The 17,310-nt window shown below is 34.3% G+C and overlaps 1 protein-coding gene across 1 annotated transcript in view; it reads left to right on the forward strand.

The window, feature by feature from the left end:
• Window positions 1-13,253: 13,253 nt before the first annotated feature.
• The window catches only part of LOC105327419 (uncharacterized), a 63,421-nt gene continuing 59,364 nt past the window's right edge, over window positions 13,254-17,310 (forward strand). Inside the window, exon 1 of the mRNA XM_066081171.1 lies at window positions 13,254-13,342. Coding sequence (XP_065937243.1) covers window positions 13,315-13,342 — 28 coding nt within the window. The 5' untranslated portion in view covers window positions 13,254-13,314. The remainder of the gene's footprint in view (window positions 13,343-17,310) is intronic.

Genomic DNA, 17,310 nt, shown 5'->3' on the forward strand with positions numbered 1-17,310 from the left:
TAAAAATTGATTTTTCCGGAAATTTTGATTCCGCTTTTTTGGTTAAGAAAGTAGTATCAAGTTCTTGGTTTAATTAACTTGTACCTAAAAATTAATAGTTAAGTCGCACTGTAACACATTCGGATTTTTTTTGTTAAGTCGTTCTTGAAATCGGAAAGGTTTTTGTTAAGTCGTACTTAAAATCATTCGGATTTTGTTAAGTCGTACCAGGAATGATTCGATTTTTTCATCTTTTTATTTTAGTTACTCTTGTTATTGGTTTAAGAGCTCTGCTTCTTACAGGAACTTCCAGCTTTACTACCGATATGAACGGAAGACCCACTCGTTGCTTTGCAACGAGCTTTGCTCTAGTTATAATTTTTCTTCTTCTAGACGTTTTTAAATCCTCAATAACTTATTTGTTTGTTATTCGATTTCGTTCAAATTTTCACGGTATATTGTAAATTAAATAAGGTTGCTAGAGCACAAAAAGAATTGATATCGCAACTTCCAGTTTTGAGTTATTTCCCTTTTTCTAAAATTTTAGGGGCATTAGTTTCCAGACAAAGGCTCCGAAATGGTCCGTAGTAAATAATTTATAGTTAAAAATCTTTATTATTGACACTTTGAATATTGTCCTCTGATTTTTGTATTTAATTTTTTTCCAATTATTCCACTCGAATTAATCAATCGAAATCTATGTTCTAAAAATAGCAAAAATTTTCTCATGGTTTAGCTTCGTAACTTTTTAGTTTGAAATATTTCCTAAATACATATTGAACAAAAGTTGTGCAGAATGTTAAGGGCTTTCATTTGACACCAATAAAAAAGGGCTGACCCCTTCAATTAAGGGCCAGTAGCCCTTAAAAGATTTTGCTGAATAACTCAAAAACGGTTAGGATTTCGATATGGCTGTCGCTGGAAAAGTTGTTTGTTGGGATATTATAAAGGTCGTTACAATGTTATTTTGTAAGTGATTTGTGTAGTATGAGTGTAAAAAGCTTTACATGTTAACATGTACCTGTTTTCATTTGGCAACTTAACGAAAGTCTTTGTGCTTAAAACTTGCATAAAGTGACCACAGAAAGTATGCTGGTTTATACAGGAAGCTTTAATTCATGAGAAAAAAAATTAGAACACATGCTGTTTTTTATTTCTTTTTTTTAAGAATTCCGAAGTTTAAGTCCTTGTTGCTTATTTCTTATGGTGCACAGTCCTTAAATACGAGAATCGGAAAACAAAACATTCTTTTTCTTCTCTAGTAAAACACAAAATACGTATTGAAAAAAAATTCTATGCATTACATTTTAGTTATCATACTGCATGCATTTAAAATCCACATTGAATCAGAGCTGTGTGCGTATTATTACGTAAGCCATCCCTCGCCCGCGGCCGAGAAATTCGGTCACCATGGTCGCGGCTGGACTACCTAGCGGTAAGCGGTTATCCAATACACGAGCGTTGCGTTTCTCATATATGATTTAATTTAGCTTCGAACTGAAGAATTGTTTCAGTTTTGATTACGTACACGTAAAGGTTTATTCTTCAATTGGATTAAACGATAGGGTATCAATTAAAAAATCGTTCAGTTAATTAATAAAAGCAATGCCATTCTCAATCTAATGCAATATCAGACATATAGATCAATTGTGGGTTTAAAGTAAAAAAAAAAGTTTCTATTTGATAGATTTTAGTCATTAAATTGCAAACTTTTCAAATCTTCCTAGGTTCTGAGCTGTGCGTGTGTATGCGTTCAATCGATCTTTACGTAATCTATCGTTCGCCCGTGGCCGAGGAAATCATCCGCGGCTACACTACCTAGCGGTAAACGGTTATCTAATTAAATACACAAGATTCGCACCCGCACACTTACATGAATATGAACTTGTTTGAGTTTATATAGCCGTAAATACACTGTACACTGTTTTAATTATATGTTATAAAAGTTTGTTCATTTTGTATCTGTTTAAATTAAACATTGGGGAGTGAATTAAAAAGTCGTTCTGAAAATTAATAAAAGCGATATTACTCCAAATCGGAAATACTCGTCAGACATATTTGAATGGTTGGTTTGAAAGTCTTAAATGTTTTAAAAACTGTACAAATAATGTTTTCAATCAACAAAAAAAAACACACACACAAATATTAAAACCTTTAAATAATGATTATCACTCGCACATGGCCGAGGAGATCCCGCGCAAGTGACATCTTCTACCTTATCACGCGTGCATGTTTGGTATTTTGTATGAACGCAACTATTTTTATTATGTTTTCAACTATTATATTGGTTTAAGGTAAACAGATGAATTTATGTTACTCGTACAGTTGATTTAGCATTGATTTATACGACAACGTACAAGGTAATTTAAAAATCAAATCAAATTATGATCAAAGTTCCATGTTACATGTTTGCAGTAGGTGCTGGCACGATAAAAGAATGCCCTAAATTGAGGCATTCGGTGATTATTTTAAAGAATATTCAATTGAGTTTTGAAACAAGTTTTGTTTAGATTCTATCGGTCACATATAAATAACTTGTGTAGTGTTTCTACATGGTCGTTCGATCATTTCATCGTGAAAACGAACTTATTTCTGTGTTGCCCTCCCACCGCCCCGCTGCCAAGTGCTTTTTTTTTAATTCCAGATCTGTCGAAAATCATTTGATAGTGACTTATTCTTATGTTTAACATTTTCTCCTGAACGTGTTTCTCTTTCCCACCCGTTTTTTTATTCGGTCAGTCTATGTAAATTTCAACTTTCTTTATTGCGTAAATTCAATCGCCACGTGCTACCGAAAATCTTGTGTTGCTTCAGCGCACACAGCTCAGAACATATAATTTTTTATATATATCTTTATGATAAAACAGAGAAAAGCAAAAAACAAAAACAAACAAAAAACCCACAAAAAACAAACAGGGAACTTGCATCAAATTTACTTCATGTACATGTTAACCCAAAATTCCGACCGAATATGCCCCTTTGTCACATTTAATTTAAGTGACTGAAAATAAAAACCGTAACACCTAAATTTTTCGCTTATTTTTATTGATGTTTATCGTTGTTTTTTTTTTAAATACATACGTAAACTTTCTCCGAGAGAATTACTTATGATCCGATAAAGGAGAAAAAACTGACTTAAAAATAGGTATTTTGCATATTATTGCATCGTCGAGAGAAGTAATATTCATTTCTGTAAATAATGTCATTTAATTTTAAGTTACATAACGGTGTCTCTATATCAGATGTAAAATTTAGACGCTCACTTATGCATAAATTCTCCCGATGATCTTTCATAGCTGATTATTATTTTAAATGTTCAAGTCTACTCGTATTATATAAATAGTGCCTGTTTGGGAGGGTAACAGTTGAAATTGACACCCCGAGAAAACCATTGTCAACCGACGCGAAGCGAAGGTTGACAATGGTTTTCGAGGGGTGTCAATTTCAACTGTTATCCTCCCAAACAGGCACTATTTATTTTGTTATACTGAATGTCTTTTTTTAAATTTTTAAGAAATTTTTACTGCTTTTATATAGGAATAACGTGAATTCTACAGCGAACCGTACGCGCATAATTTTCGCGCATGTAACATGTTTTAATGTTACCCGTTGCCAAGTGCGTTGCTAACGCTGAGGGTAATAGTAAATATTATTAACTGCGTCTTAACCAATCAGATTTCAGTATTTAACATGAAAGTATAACAATATCAAATAATATCAGCCCTGAACACATTTTTAGAGATGCCATCAATTTTGGCTATTTACCAAATTTTGACAGCACGCAACCATTTCAATCTTGCACATAGTCTTCAAAAAATAAGAAAGATTTAATTACAGAAGTTACGTGTTTTTTATGCATGTTTTTGCGTGCATTTCCTTACATGAATCATGCATATATGTATATATAAGAATTCTTGCTACCCTTAAAAATTTAACTCGCCATTAAACTTCTCATTGTTTAAACCCCTGTCACACTGGAGCTGCGTCCTCACGGCGATCCCGCTGCGTCATTGAATAATGTAAAACGCCATGGTAAACGAACTAGAGTCTCCTACAGCGCCGTAACAATGCAACGGCATCTTCGTTCGCCGCGGTTGGATATCCTAGAACATTTTAGAACGCCGTGACAGCGCATGTGCACGCAGGGCACCCTGTGAACGTGTGGTTAAAAACTCCTAGCACGTCATGAGCACTCGGCGGATACCCAGCGAGAGCGCAGTCAATCGCCAATTACAACTCTGTGGAAACGTAGTTGGGAGCTCTGTAAGGACGCCTCAGTCGCCATCAGGATGCCGTGACATTTTCAATTGTAAATTTTCCTTGCGATCTACGAATTCCATGAATTTTACAACGCCGTGAACACGCCCTGGGAACGCAACTTGGTGTGACAGGGCTTTAACGAGTTTTCAAAACAATTACACAAACTGTTATAACACTACCACGCGTATCTTACGTAAGTAGTGCACACGTTAAGTAAAAGTCTTAAGTGGTCGTATAGTGGTTTTATTCGGCAAAAAGCAAACTAAATACACAGTCCCAATTCGGGGAAGTCAGAGAGAGATGTTGAGAGTTCGAAAGAGCGTCGGAATTAACCTAACTTGCGAAAGGTAGTAGTTTTATACTATTTGGGGAAAACAACTATCAAAGTAATACAAGTGTTCATTGGGTGTTGAAAAGCCCCTTAAGAGGGCGCCACCACCTTGTTACTATGATGCTCCAAGATGGCGTCAAGCTGATCAGTCAAGAACCCGCCCTTTATCAGTGTACTTAGGGTCAATCAAGGTTACGACAGATATTTACTAGTGGGATGGTCACTGTATCGTGACCAATTACTGTCATCTACATGTACCTGAGCCGATCAAAGGGCTAATTGACTTCGATTAGCCGAATGATGTATGTAATTATTTAGTTTATATCAAACTTTACCCCCCTCAGGATATTTGTGTACAAATCGGGAACATAATGTCCAAATTGGAGACATACTGACCAGCAAGGATTTAATTACGGTCATTAAAGGATCATCACCTCAAAACAATACACCCCATAAATATGTAAACATGGTAGCTATTGGCTCTCTCTCTGATCTTCCTTTAAAGCAATAGGGTTTTTGATGGACACAGAATTATCGTGATTCAATTTACATGGAATATACATTAAATAAAGGTATTTACTTTACGAAAGCATTCTATACTGATTCTGAAATAAAATGATAAGTCAATTCACAATAGTTCAAAGAATAATATGTAACGTCCAATCAGTATAGTCAAAGTTATAGGATACGTAAAATATAAAGTCCAATCACCAGTGTTCGATTATATAATAATAGGTAAATATAAAGTCCAATCACCAGTGTTCGATTATATAATTACATTTAACAAGGGCTATTTTGTTACACACCTCCACCACATCGGGAAAAAGTTGCTCAATACACTGCAACTTTTTAAGCACAGTCTGGATACACAAAAGAGTCTCTTTACACAAAAAAGTATACACAAAAGAGTCTCTTTACACAAATCAGTCCCTTTACACAGAAAAGTCTGTATAGAGTTCAGCGTCCGGTATTATCGGAGAATTCATCGAATAGCGTATGACACTTCCGGAATCATCGGAAACGAAACACAGGTCTGGTGTAGGTTCGTCGTAGTCGGTGTCATCGGTAACATCGTCGAAGTGATACTAGAAAGTGGATACTTCTAGAATCATCGGTATTTCCTCGGCTTTGGTTGTGATTATACACAATATACACAAAAAGTAGAAGGTAATTCATCCTTCCGTCATCATCGGAATGTTAAACATATTCCATTTCCCTCATCTGCTTCACTATACATGATTGTAGTTTGCTGTAACAAGTATTTAAAAGTTATTGGCTATGGGTAAGGTAGCACATACCCACGGAAAGTTCTTTAGGAAAGTCCAGAACGTTGATACAAGTCCAGATCAGGTCAAATAAAAATAAGGCCGTTGATTTACATGAGACGTGCCCAATACATCCCATGTCCGGTAAACCGGAGATGTCCTAATTTGCCTTAGTCAGTAATAGATGTCGGAGCTGACCCAATTAAAGATGAGGCCCGGCTTGTAATCAGTTCAAATCTTGGTAGGTTTGGATAGATAGGCCCGTGTTCAGCAGTCATCCTGAGCGTCTCTGGAGATTGTTGAGGTAGCAAGGTCGCAGTAGGTTCAGTCTCTGCAGGCGGTGCAGTGGATAGTGTAGGAATGTCACAACCTTGGGTCTTGACCGCTGCATACGTCGGCAGTACAGACATCTTATATTCCCCACTATCCCCCTTTGCATTCCAGAGCCCAATTATTCTACTCTTGATTCGTTTACGACATTTAATACCAATTAAACATACGACAATGAGTAAGATACCCAAAATCCATATGAAAGGAAAAGACCAATGGGGTAAGTAAAACTTTTCTTCAGGTGGAAAATACATGTACTTTAGCTCAAAAATTAATTGGCTTTTCAGGTGCCCCCATCCCCTTTCTACATTTTGGTCATGCACGCGCTGTTCAATGTACAGGCCGATATAGTCACTTACATCCCCCTACTATGTCTTAGAGCAAGACGGACTTTTTCATCATCTGTCAAATGGGGATTTAAGACCAAAGCTTTGTTTATTGCATTTATCCAAGCCCGGAATTCCGACGGCTTCCCCGAAAAAGGAGGTGTATCAATTATGATTTCTTGCTTTTTAATGGCGATTTTAATTTGTTTGAGTTTCTCATTCACTGTCGTACTAAGTTCAGTAAACCCTTGCTGTATCGTACCAGCAACAATATTTGTGGCTTGTTCTAAACCTTCAGTCATGTTTACCAGACAATAAATACCCAAAAGAATAATAGAATAAATAAGAATAAATCAAGAGTAGATGAGACTCGGACTTACAAAACAGGACAGTAAAGAATAATAAAATTGTTTTACCGTGACTGGTTAGATAGATCCAAAAATCCAAAGTCTTTTAAAGAAGGTACAAATCCTGGTCGCTGGCGCCAATCAGCCCGTATAACACTACCACGCGTATCTTACGTAAGTAGTGCACACGTTAAGTAAAAGTCTTAAGTGATCGTATAGTGGTTTTATTCGGCAAAAAGCAAACTAAATACACAGTCCCAATTCGGGGAAGTCAGAGAGAGATGTTGAGAGTTCGAAAGAGCGTCGGAATTAACCTAACTTGCGAAAGTAGTAGTTTTATACTATTTGGGGAAAACAACTATCAAAGTAATACAAGTGTTCATTGGGTGTTGAAAAGCCCCTTAAGAGGGCGCCACCACCTTGTTACTATGATGCTCCAAGATGGCGTCAAGCTGATCAGTCAAGAACCCGCCCTTTATCAGTGTACTTAGGGTCAATCAAGGTTACGACAGATATTTACTAGTGGGAGGGTCACTGTATCGTGACCAATTACTGTCATCTACATGTACCTGAGCCGATCAAAGGGCTAATTGACTTCGATTAGCCGAATGATGTATGTAATTATTTAGTTTATATCAAACTTTACCCCCCTCAGGATATTTGTGTACAAATCGGGAACATAATGTCCAAATTGGAGACATACTGACCAGCAAGGATTTAATTACGGTCATTAAAGGATCATCACCTCAAAACAATACACCCCATAAATATGTAAACATGGTAGCTATTGGCTCTCTCTCTGACCTTCCTTTAAAGCAATAGGGTTTTTGATGGACACAGAATTATCGTGATTCAATTTACATGGAATATACATTAAATAAAGGTATTTACTTTACGAAAGCATTCTATACTGATTCTGAAATAAAATGATAAGTCAATTCACAATAGTTCAAAGAATAATATGTAACGTCCAATCAGTATAGTCAAAGTTATAGGATACGTAAAATATAATACCAGTGTTCGATTATATAATAATAGGTAAATATAAAGTCCAATCACCAGTGTTCGATTATATAATTTCATTTAACAAGGGCTATTTTGTTACACAGTGTTCGACAAATAGTTTTCCTAAAACATTTTCTTCCTGTCTTTATACAGGCTTTCAATCACAACACGTTTTTATAACAAAAGCAGAAGTGAAATTTTAGTCATTAGTCATTATAATCGTTTGACAACAAATCATATAAATTTTCAACTCGCAGCAACAACGGGAGACCTACTCGTGGCTTTGCCACGAGCTCTGCTCTAGTTTCTTATTATTTTTTGATCCAGCATGATTGCAAAAATTTTCAACAGTTTCGATTGCCTTTTCTAGTGACTTTATATTTCTCAAAGCTAGAGTTACATCATCTGCGTGTTGTAAATTTTTTATTTCTGTGGATGAGTTATTAAGTTGAATGCCTTTAATTTGATTATTGTTTTTTAGTTTCAAAGATAATATTTCTGCTACGAATAAATACAACAAAGCTGAAATAGGACAACCCTGTCTTATTCCTCTAGACATCGAGCAAGTTTTTGAAACCCAACCATTATTTTTAATTCTAAAGATTGGATTTGTGTACAAAATGTTTACCCAGGTAATAAAATTATCCCCAAAATTAATTTTTTTAAGAACGTGAAATAAGAAATTCCATTCCACCGAATCGAACGCTTTTTCAAATCTATAAATAAAAGAATACCATCATTTGCATGTTCCGTGCAATATTCATAAATATCTAAGACAACTCTAGCATTTATTCCAATAAACCGCCCTTTGATGTAAGCTGATTGCTCTTTACTAATTAATTTATCAATAACTTTTTGTAATCGTCTTGCAAATATGAAGGCAATAATTTTATAATCTGTATTTGTCAAACTTAACAGTCTATAGTTTTTTTAATCGGTTTTATCTCCTTTCTTGAATAATAGGGTAATAAGGGATAGGCGTTGTGAAAAGGACATTTCCTGATTATCAAATACGGATAATAATACTTCATAAAATAAGGGGCCAATATGACTCCAAAAACATTTATAGAACTCGCATGGTATTCCATCTAAACCTGGAGACTTGTTATTTTTCATGTTAAAAACCGCTTCTTTACATTCGTCTATTGATGGTAATGTATCAAGATTTTGTTTTTCATTTTCATCTAGTGTTGGGCAATGTATATCATTTAAATAGTTTGATACGTTAATTTCTTCGATTGACGTACTTTTAGAAAGTTTTTTTATAAAAATTACACATTTCTTTCAAGATTTCAGAGTTGGAAGAAAACGTCCCATTATCATTATTTATTTCATATATTGTATTGTTTAACTGATTTTTCTTTTCCATACTGAGGAAAAAATTTGTATTTCTTTCACCTTGTCCTATCCACTGAGCTTTCGACCTAATTTGTGCACCTTTTGCTATTTGATTGTACATATCATCTAATTCTTTTTCAAGAGTTCTTTTTTTCATTCATGTTAATTAGGGCACTTGGAAGATTTTCAATTTCTTCAATTTTATCTTTAGTAAGCTAAATCCTTATTTTTATATTATTTTTTGATTGTTTAGCGTATTTTATTGAAAAGTCTCGGATTTTTACTTTAAAAAGTTCCCATCTTGAGATTGAATCTAATGATTTATCTAAATCCTTAAATATATCAATGATTCCTCTTTTGTGTTCATCGTGTTCAAGGTGAGAAATGTTTAAATTCCAATACCCCGAACCCCGTTCTAATTTGTTAAGATCAACACAAGCTTTTAGATATCTAAGGTCGCTCATCTCATTCTCGTGTTTTTGTTATGTGTACCTGGAATGCGTCTGATAATCATATTTTTCGTCAAATCTAAAATTTCGTTACTAACAAATATATAATCTATTCTGCTCTTAGGGCAGTTATCTGCATCGCACCACGTAAAACCATTTTTATCAGGATATTTATGTTTCCAAATATCAATAAGATCTAATTTATGTAAGATTTCAGATAAGCGTTTCTGTGATTTATCATTTTTCTTTTCAAAACTACAATTAAAATCACCACACAAAAACACTTTACTCCCCAGAATTGTATGCGTAGAAGTAAAAGACCTAAGTCTATTTTTAAAAAATTCTATTCTCGCATTTTCCGTGTTCGGTGCATACACATTAATAAACGTAATTAAAGTATCGTCTATTTTTACATTTTCTAAGAGTTTTCTTGCACCCTCAGATTTATGCACGTTGTGGATATCTACATTAAGTTCTTTACGAAAAAGAATAGAGACCCCTCTACTATATGGAGAGTCAGAAAATGCATGTATACAGTTACCATTCCATCTGGAATCATAATTATCTTTATATTTTTCTATAAAATGAGTTTCCTGCAACAATACTACATCAAATCTTTTCTGTTCTAACCATATATAAAACTTATTTCTTTTTTCATGAGTTCAACCCTCTGACATTTACAGATATAATATTTAAGTTATGCATAGGTAAGTTCAATTAATCAAAGTACATTTCTTTATGTAATAATGACATAATTATATGATAACATACCTATTATACAGTCTAGGTAGTTTTAATATGGTGAAGTCACTTAAGGAAGACCGCCACAGTTTATTTCTCTTCCTCAGAACTCTCAGAATCAGGGTTGCATCCCAAGACGTCGCTGTCAGATGCAGTTCTGAGTTCCTTCAACATCTGCACAATGTTACGCTGTCGTGATTGTTCACGGTTGTTTTGTTTCTGCTTGCGGTTTGCGCTGTCGCTTAGTTTTCGTTTTCTACCTTTTTTTTTAGATTTTTTTCAAAAGAACTCCAAGGGTATTTGATCCAGGCCAGTGTTCTGGTTTCGTATTTTGAGTCCCTTTACGGTCCAAACCTGACCCCCATTCGTTGTTAAATGTCGCCTCAACAATGGTTGTGGATTGTTTAGCGGTAGGCAGTTTTCCTGGAAGACTGGTACTTGGACGCACTTATTTTCAAGGATTTCTTCCATAACCGCAGTTTTGGTCGACTCCCATTGTTCATTCGTTTTTATTTTTGTTCCATGTCGAAGGGCTGAGAGTGCGTCAGTTGCGTCTTTAATGATGTTTGCGGATTCAAGATCCCCATATCGCACAGCTTTTGTGTACTGAAAAGCGTGTTCAGCAGACTTGTGTTTAATACCACAGAAATCCAGCTCACATGGAAAAAAATTGGACAACACGTCCTCTTCTCCACAGAAAGGGCAAGTATTTTTAAAAATAAAATAATTGTTTATAACTTTTAAAGATTTGGAGATTTAGGACCTACAGTAATCCCATCAAAAGCCTCTTCCTTACTGAAATAAATTAAAATCCTTTTATTTTTACGGGGGTTAATGGGCGACACCCCCGGAAGCTCATAGATTCTAGATTTTGTAGGGTAAAATGTAGTCTTCATATTAAGACTATTGTAATATTTCTTTTCGTGATTGTACTTAAAAGTAAATATGATCATTTATAATGATAAAGATTTAAAGATGTTGATTTAAGCCCTGCATAAATCTCATAAAAACCAATATAAGTTATTCCCCTTAAGGATGGCTGTAAGTTAATCAGTTTAAAAAAAAACTTGTTCAATGGAACAATGTAAATGAAGTAAAAATAAATTATACAAGCTGGCATCGTTATCTTAATTTGATGAAGCTTGTATTATAATAAATTCAAATTCAAACATGGGGGAGTCATTTCAAACACAAGTAAGTCTAACCAATTTCTTAAAAGTGGGTGATTGGTCAAATTTGAACCCATGGCCAAGAAAGTGTAAGCAAAATGGGCTTTCTATGTACGTTACATCATTGAACCCACAGGTTTTCTTTATACTACTCTTGAAATTAGTCTTATCTAGATAAATTCCATTAGTGTCCTAAACGTTTGATAAGACTCGCAATTTGTACATTTTCTTAGCCAAAAGGAGTATGATTTAACTTCATTTAGACAATTTTCAGGGGGCGCCCCCCCCCCTTTGAATCCGCCACTGACTAAACACATACTCAAATAATACTCTGGATTTAAACTAGTACCAGTGGACCTTAGTCCTATCTTATCAATCTCCGAAACGGAGAAACTTCCCAGTGTTAAAAACTTTACATGCATCCACGTGTTCTGAGTTTAAGCGTATACTGATTCCAAGGCGACGCTTTCCTATATTTAGAACCAACGCATAGTAAAGTACCATCATACAATAAAGTGGTAGCATGTAAATATGAATGATAAAAGTAAAAAATCTCGGACTTTTGTCCATTTTTGACTTATGAAATATATCTAGAATGCCTACAGTCTCTCCAAAAACGGCATGGAATGAAACCGTGGTAAAATTTGCGACTTTTTAATTGCATGGTTATAACAGAATAACTAAATGTATCCAATGCACTTTATGGAAGGGTCCTATGATTTGACATTAATCTTTGGAAATGAAAAGAGATTGAAAAAATTTTAAATTTAAAAGAATTTGAGTTTACAAAAGAATAAGTAATATGTCTTGTTCATTTGCCTGGTCAAAAAAAGTATATATACCAGTTACATCCCGACGAAATTTTAATTATACAGATATAAGAAATTTGACTATCTATATTCAATGGTTAAAATAGGAATAGTATTTGATATGCTGGATAATATTAACGTTCTTAAATTATGACCTGCCTTTTTTGTCCGGTAATTTTATGTAAGCGTGGTACCACCTCGAATAATGATATCGTCTGTCCTTGCAGTGAAAAACATTGTGCAGTGTGTCATTTATTTTGCGCTGTTTACAATCCTCTTTGTTGAAACTACATGTACAGCTCTCGCTTTTATAAAAAATATTCTAATGTTATATATCTCCTCGGCAGTAGCAGCACATGCGTGAATTAAGTTTTTCGTTGGAAAGTGGGGTCAGAGTAATGTAACAAATTTGTTTGCAGGAGTGGGGTGGGGTGGGGTTCATGGTTTATTTTTTTTTATTTTTTTTTTTTTGTAGAATTTTACGAAATAAATGAAGGGGCTGAACCCCCCATTTCGACCATTCTACAAATCCTGCCCACGATGATGTTGACACAAAAGCAAATTTAGCGCCAGCAACCGCCGAAGGAGGAAGGGACGCAACTGAATTTTGTCTGTAATAATAAAAATACCATTATTTCTATGACATGAAATGCGAATGTAAATTTACATGCAAACGGTACAACCCCAGATTGTGCATAAAGGGTCACGTATGTGTATTATACGACGGGATCTCATCCTTTATGACAATCTTTAAAAAACTACATGTACCAGAGGTTTAATGCGGTCTTCAGTTTGACTAAAACTGTTACGAGACAGTGTTATTTAGGGGAAAACACTTGATGCTAACATATCATGATATCAAACGTCTTCTTAGTGTTCAACTTAACAGACATATAAAAAGGTTTGTCATTAGCGTAAAACCAGGAAGTAAATTTTATCCCGTTGAATAAAGCATTCCTTTGAAAATGTCGACATGCACGTATGTGTCCTTTTGTAAGTAAACATTGCACATCTATTTATCTATCTATCTATCTATCTATCTTTTTATCTATCTATCGACATGTATCTTTTTTATCCATTTCTTAGAGGTAATTTTAGTTAAAAGAAATTTTGATGCTTTCTAGAAAATTGGCAAACTTGGTCAAAGGCCTGTTAAGTACTTATATGAATTTACACATCAAAGATATGTAACATGTAGTTTGACTGAAAAATTAATCAGAAAAATTGATGACGGAGTATTAAATGAAATTTAAGATTTTCTCTAGAAAAGAGATTCATGGTATCAAACTTAACAAGGTGAAAGCTGCTTTTCACCTGTATAAACAAAAGGTCATCACTCTTTCGAAGCGACGGGGTATATACAACGATTCTTATAATAGCACAAGTGACTGGGAGCGATTGAAGTAAAAGAAACATGTAATACTAGTAAATCATTAGCATGAAAATATTTAGAAGATGTCTGGCTTCAAAAATACATTACCTAAAGATAAGGAAGTATTTTTTGTTTTCTTTTTGATAAATTGTCTATTCACTCAACGTGAACACAACACGAATAAGACGAGGAAGTTTATATTTTCTTAGCTTACAAACTCCTACTTAACCTAACGCCATTATTGCTAGAAATTTATTAAGAAGGCATAAAATCATTGGTTCTTTCTTTTCATGTATATCTTTTATCTCTCTTTCCAGCAATAAAATGACATAATCTTATATGTGTACGAAATTTCAGTAGGCTCGCTTCAAAATACTTAAGTAATTTTTTTTTATGAGTTTTAAATTTAAAGAGTTAACACATGTACCCAAACCAACCAAACCATGAAGATGAAATTATTTATCCTAGATAGTGACACGAAATTGTTCTGTGTTAAAGGGGCATGGTCACGATTTTGGTCAAAAATGATTTTTCCGATTTTAATATTTACAATGCTTCAGAAAGGCATTTTTAATAGGCCACCGAAATGTGATTGTCATTTGTTGAGTTATAAGCGAGTTACAAAGCTTGAAATTTTTCGCTATGTAAACAAAGTGTGTGTTTACATTTTGAACGTTGAAGTGCAAATTTCAGTTTTAAACTTAAAACGAATGTGTTAAACGTTAGGAACTGTTTATCAATGCCTAAAATAAATAAAAAGATAGACAGTTAAGCTGGAAAAATAGTTTTTACTGGTATATGGAACCTATGTAAACAAAAACAGGGCACGAGCCTTGTTTATATGATAAAGAATTGTGAGCCCTTTATCTTGCTTATAACTTATACTTAGTTGATAAGTCTGTATATACTGATTTAACCTCAGTGATTGAAACTTTTACTTGTTTTAATTTTTTAGTTTACATGCAGTTTTTCAAGACGGTATCTTTTAAATAATAAAATACTTTCCTTGGTGATTCATGAGAAAATACATAGCCTACATTTATGGGTTATGTTTTTTTCCGCAATGATTGCCTATTAGCCCACATGAAACACCAGTTAAATCGTTTTATTATTTGCAATAATAACTTTCTAATGGAATTTTAAAATCGTATATAGTATCAGTAAAAGTAAAAAGAGGTGGAATATGATATCTATCTCCCGGGAGTGTCACAGATTTTCGAGCGGAATTAATTACAATTTATATTTACTGTAAGACAAAGACTAAGACAATATTTTTACATTGTTTTTACATATTTAATATAGTTTGAATTGATACACATTGAAAGTAATTGTCCTAGTATGTCCTAGTATGGGAACTGGTAAGGTCCTCCACTGTTGTCTATTGCCACTTGGTCTTGACAAGAATGGACTGGTGAGGTCCTCCAAGGGACAATGTTCTCTACTGGCCACTTAGTCTACACAAGACGTCACCAATATTCGGCCACCATCGATGAAAGTGGTTTACACAATAGATGGAACAAGGGACCTGCGCGAACATAGTACACAAACACATTAAGTACATGACAAAAGCAACTGTGGCTTTTACACCAATACGCACCATACTTTACTTACAGGCTATACGGTCATGAATTACACTCTTAGCATAGACGCTTATTACACACAAAATACTGATATACAGTCCTACAGAAGACTTACTATAGAGCAAGTTAGCTTTTACACTCACAAAATACTAACTCATAATTACTTAAATGCAGTGTTGCATAATACTACTCATGACTACAAAAGGAATATGACCATAATAGTCCGCCATACTTATAATAGATTCAAACACGTGTATCTAAACATGGACATTTAAATTCAAACGTAACAAATAAGCATAAAAACGATTGGAATACCATGACTGGGTGTTTGAGAACAGTAATGAACGAAATGACGATAAAATTGACAATTAATAAACCTCACCTCAGAAAAAGCCAGTACCAGGTTCACCCCAGAGTAAGCACACAGCTATTTATATTAACAAAATGCATAGTGACTGGATGGTATGCACGAGAGAAGTATAAGTGCGTCCTTCCCACTGGACTGCCGCGTCCAAACTGATACTGCACGGACTGGCGGGTTAAGGGCCCAGTGGACTGAGATTCAATATGGGTATTTACAAATACGTAAGACTAAAATACTAAGGGGCTCACCACGGGATATGTGGTTAAGTTAAAATACGAAACTAAATATATACAATGATGAATTTTAATGTGACAGGGAGACCTAAAGTTTTTTGCCCTGTAACGTGACTTTCTATACCAATCAAATGTCATATTGTTGAATACTTATAATGAGGTATAATAACATTATTTTGGATAATTTTTTAAGGAAATCATTGAATACACTTTTTGCTATTATTTATAGCCTGTTTAAGAGAGTTAGAAGGCGGTGGCCATATAGTACTATATAAACCTTCTTATAAAGGAGAGTTATATTTGAAGAAATTAGGAAACTTTTAAATAAATGAAATTTAGAATGTTTGATTCGCCCAAGCTGTCCGTAGTAGCATTTAGTTCTCAAGTCTTATCTTTCTTCACAGAGTCAATATGTGGAAACCTATTTTCCTGTCTTTTTTCTTCTTCTCTAAAAAGGCTTACATCAGCTGCAACTTTTTTAAAATAGATTAAATTACAGTTTAAAGATACATGGTTTCAAAACAGTTACATACCTTTTATTACTAGTTTTATGTTGAAGCTAAATGAACACTTCTCGTCAAAGGCATTTTTGCCATATTTCTCTTTCATCACCGCTATCCTTGCAACCCCTTTGTAAGCTGCGAACCTCTTAACAGTTTAAAGTAGTTTCACTTTTTGGGGCTTAAATCGCCGAGTTCCTCGGTCGCGATGATTTTATCAAGCTTTTACGTACTTATTGTATGTTAGGGGAATACTAGCATCAAATAAACAGGTCAATGTTGTATAGTTACACGTGTACATGTTATTTATCATTTAAAAACAAAACATGCACATGAAACGAGAAATAAGTTAATAATCAAAACAAGAGTATTAGTACTACAATTAAGTCGGCCATGACTTTCAGGTGTGCAATCAGGTGTAACGAAATCGGAGGGCCTATAAACATGCGAGACGACGCTTTATTATAAGTTTGTAAACTTTTTCCGAGTACCATGATTACCGCTGCGAATGTGTTTGGAATGTTTTCTTTATCGTTAATTATTTCATAATTTAAGGTGCTGAACTGAAAGTTCATGAGACTTTCCCGAGATTTCTTCAGTTCCTTCAAATTTCGAGCGGAAGTATGAGTATTCGGATAATATTTTCAAAAAACGAAAATACTGGTCATTTTTTCGTATCGTATCTTACTTTGATATCTGTTAAAACATGAAAATCTATTAAGATCCATTGCTTATTTTATCATTTAACTAAACGATAATATTAAGAACAGAGTTATCGTTCGTGTTTAACCAGTCTACACTTGGTTGAAAATATAAATATTGAATTGCTTGATAAAATCCTAGCCATAGTTGATGCTTTGGTGTGCAATGCTATGCTTTAAAAAAAAGAATTGGTGTCTGTTTTGTGTATCG

Source organism: Magallana gigas, chromosome 4, assembly GCF_963853765.1.
Source record: "Magallana gigas chromosome 4, xbMagGiga1.1, whole genome shotgun sequence".
NCBI lineage: Eukaryota > Metazoa > Mollusca > Bivalvia > Ostreida > Ostreidae > Magallana > Magallana gigas.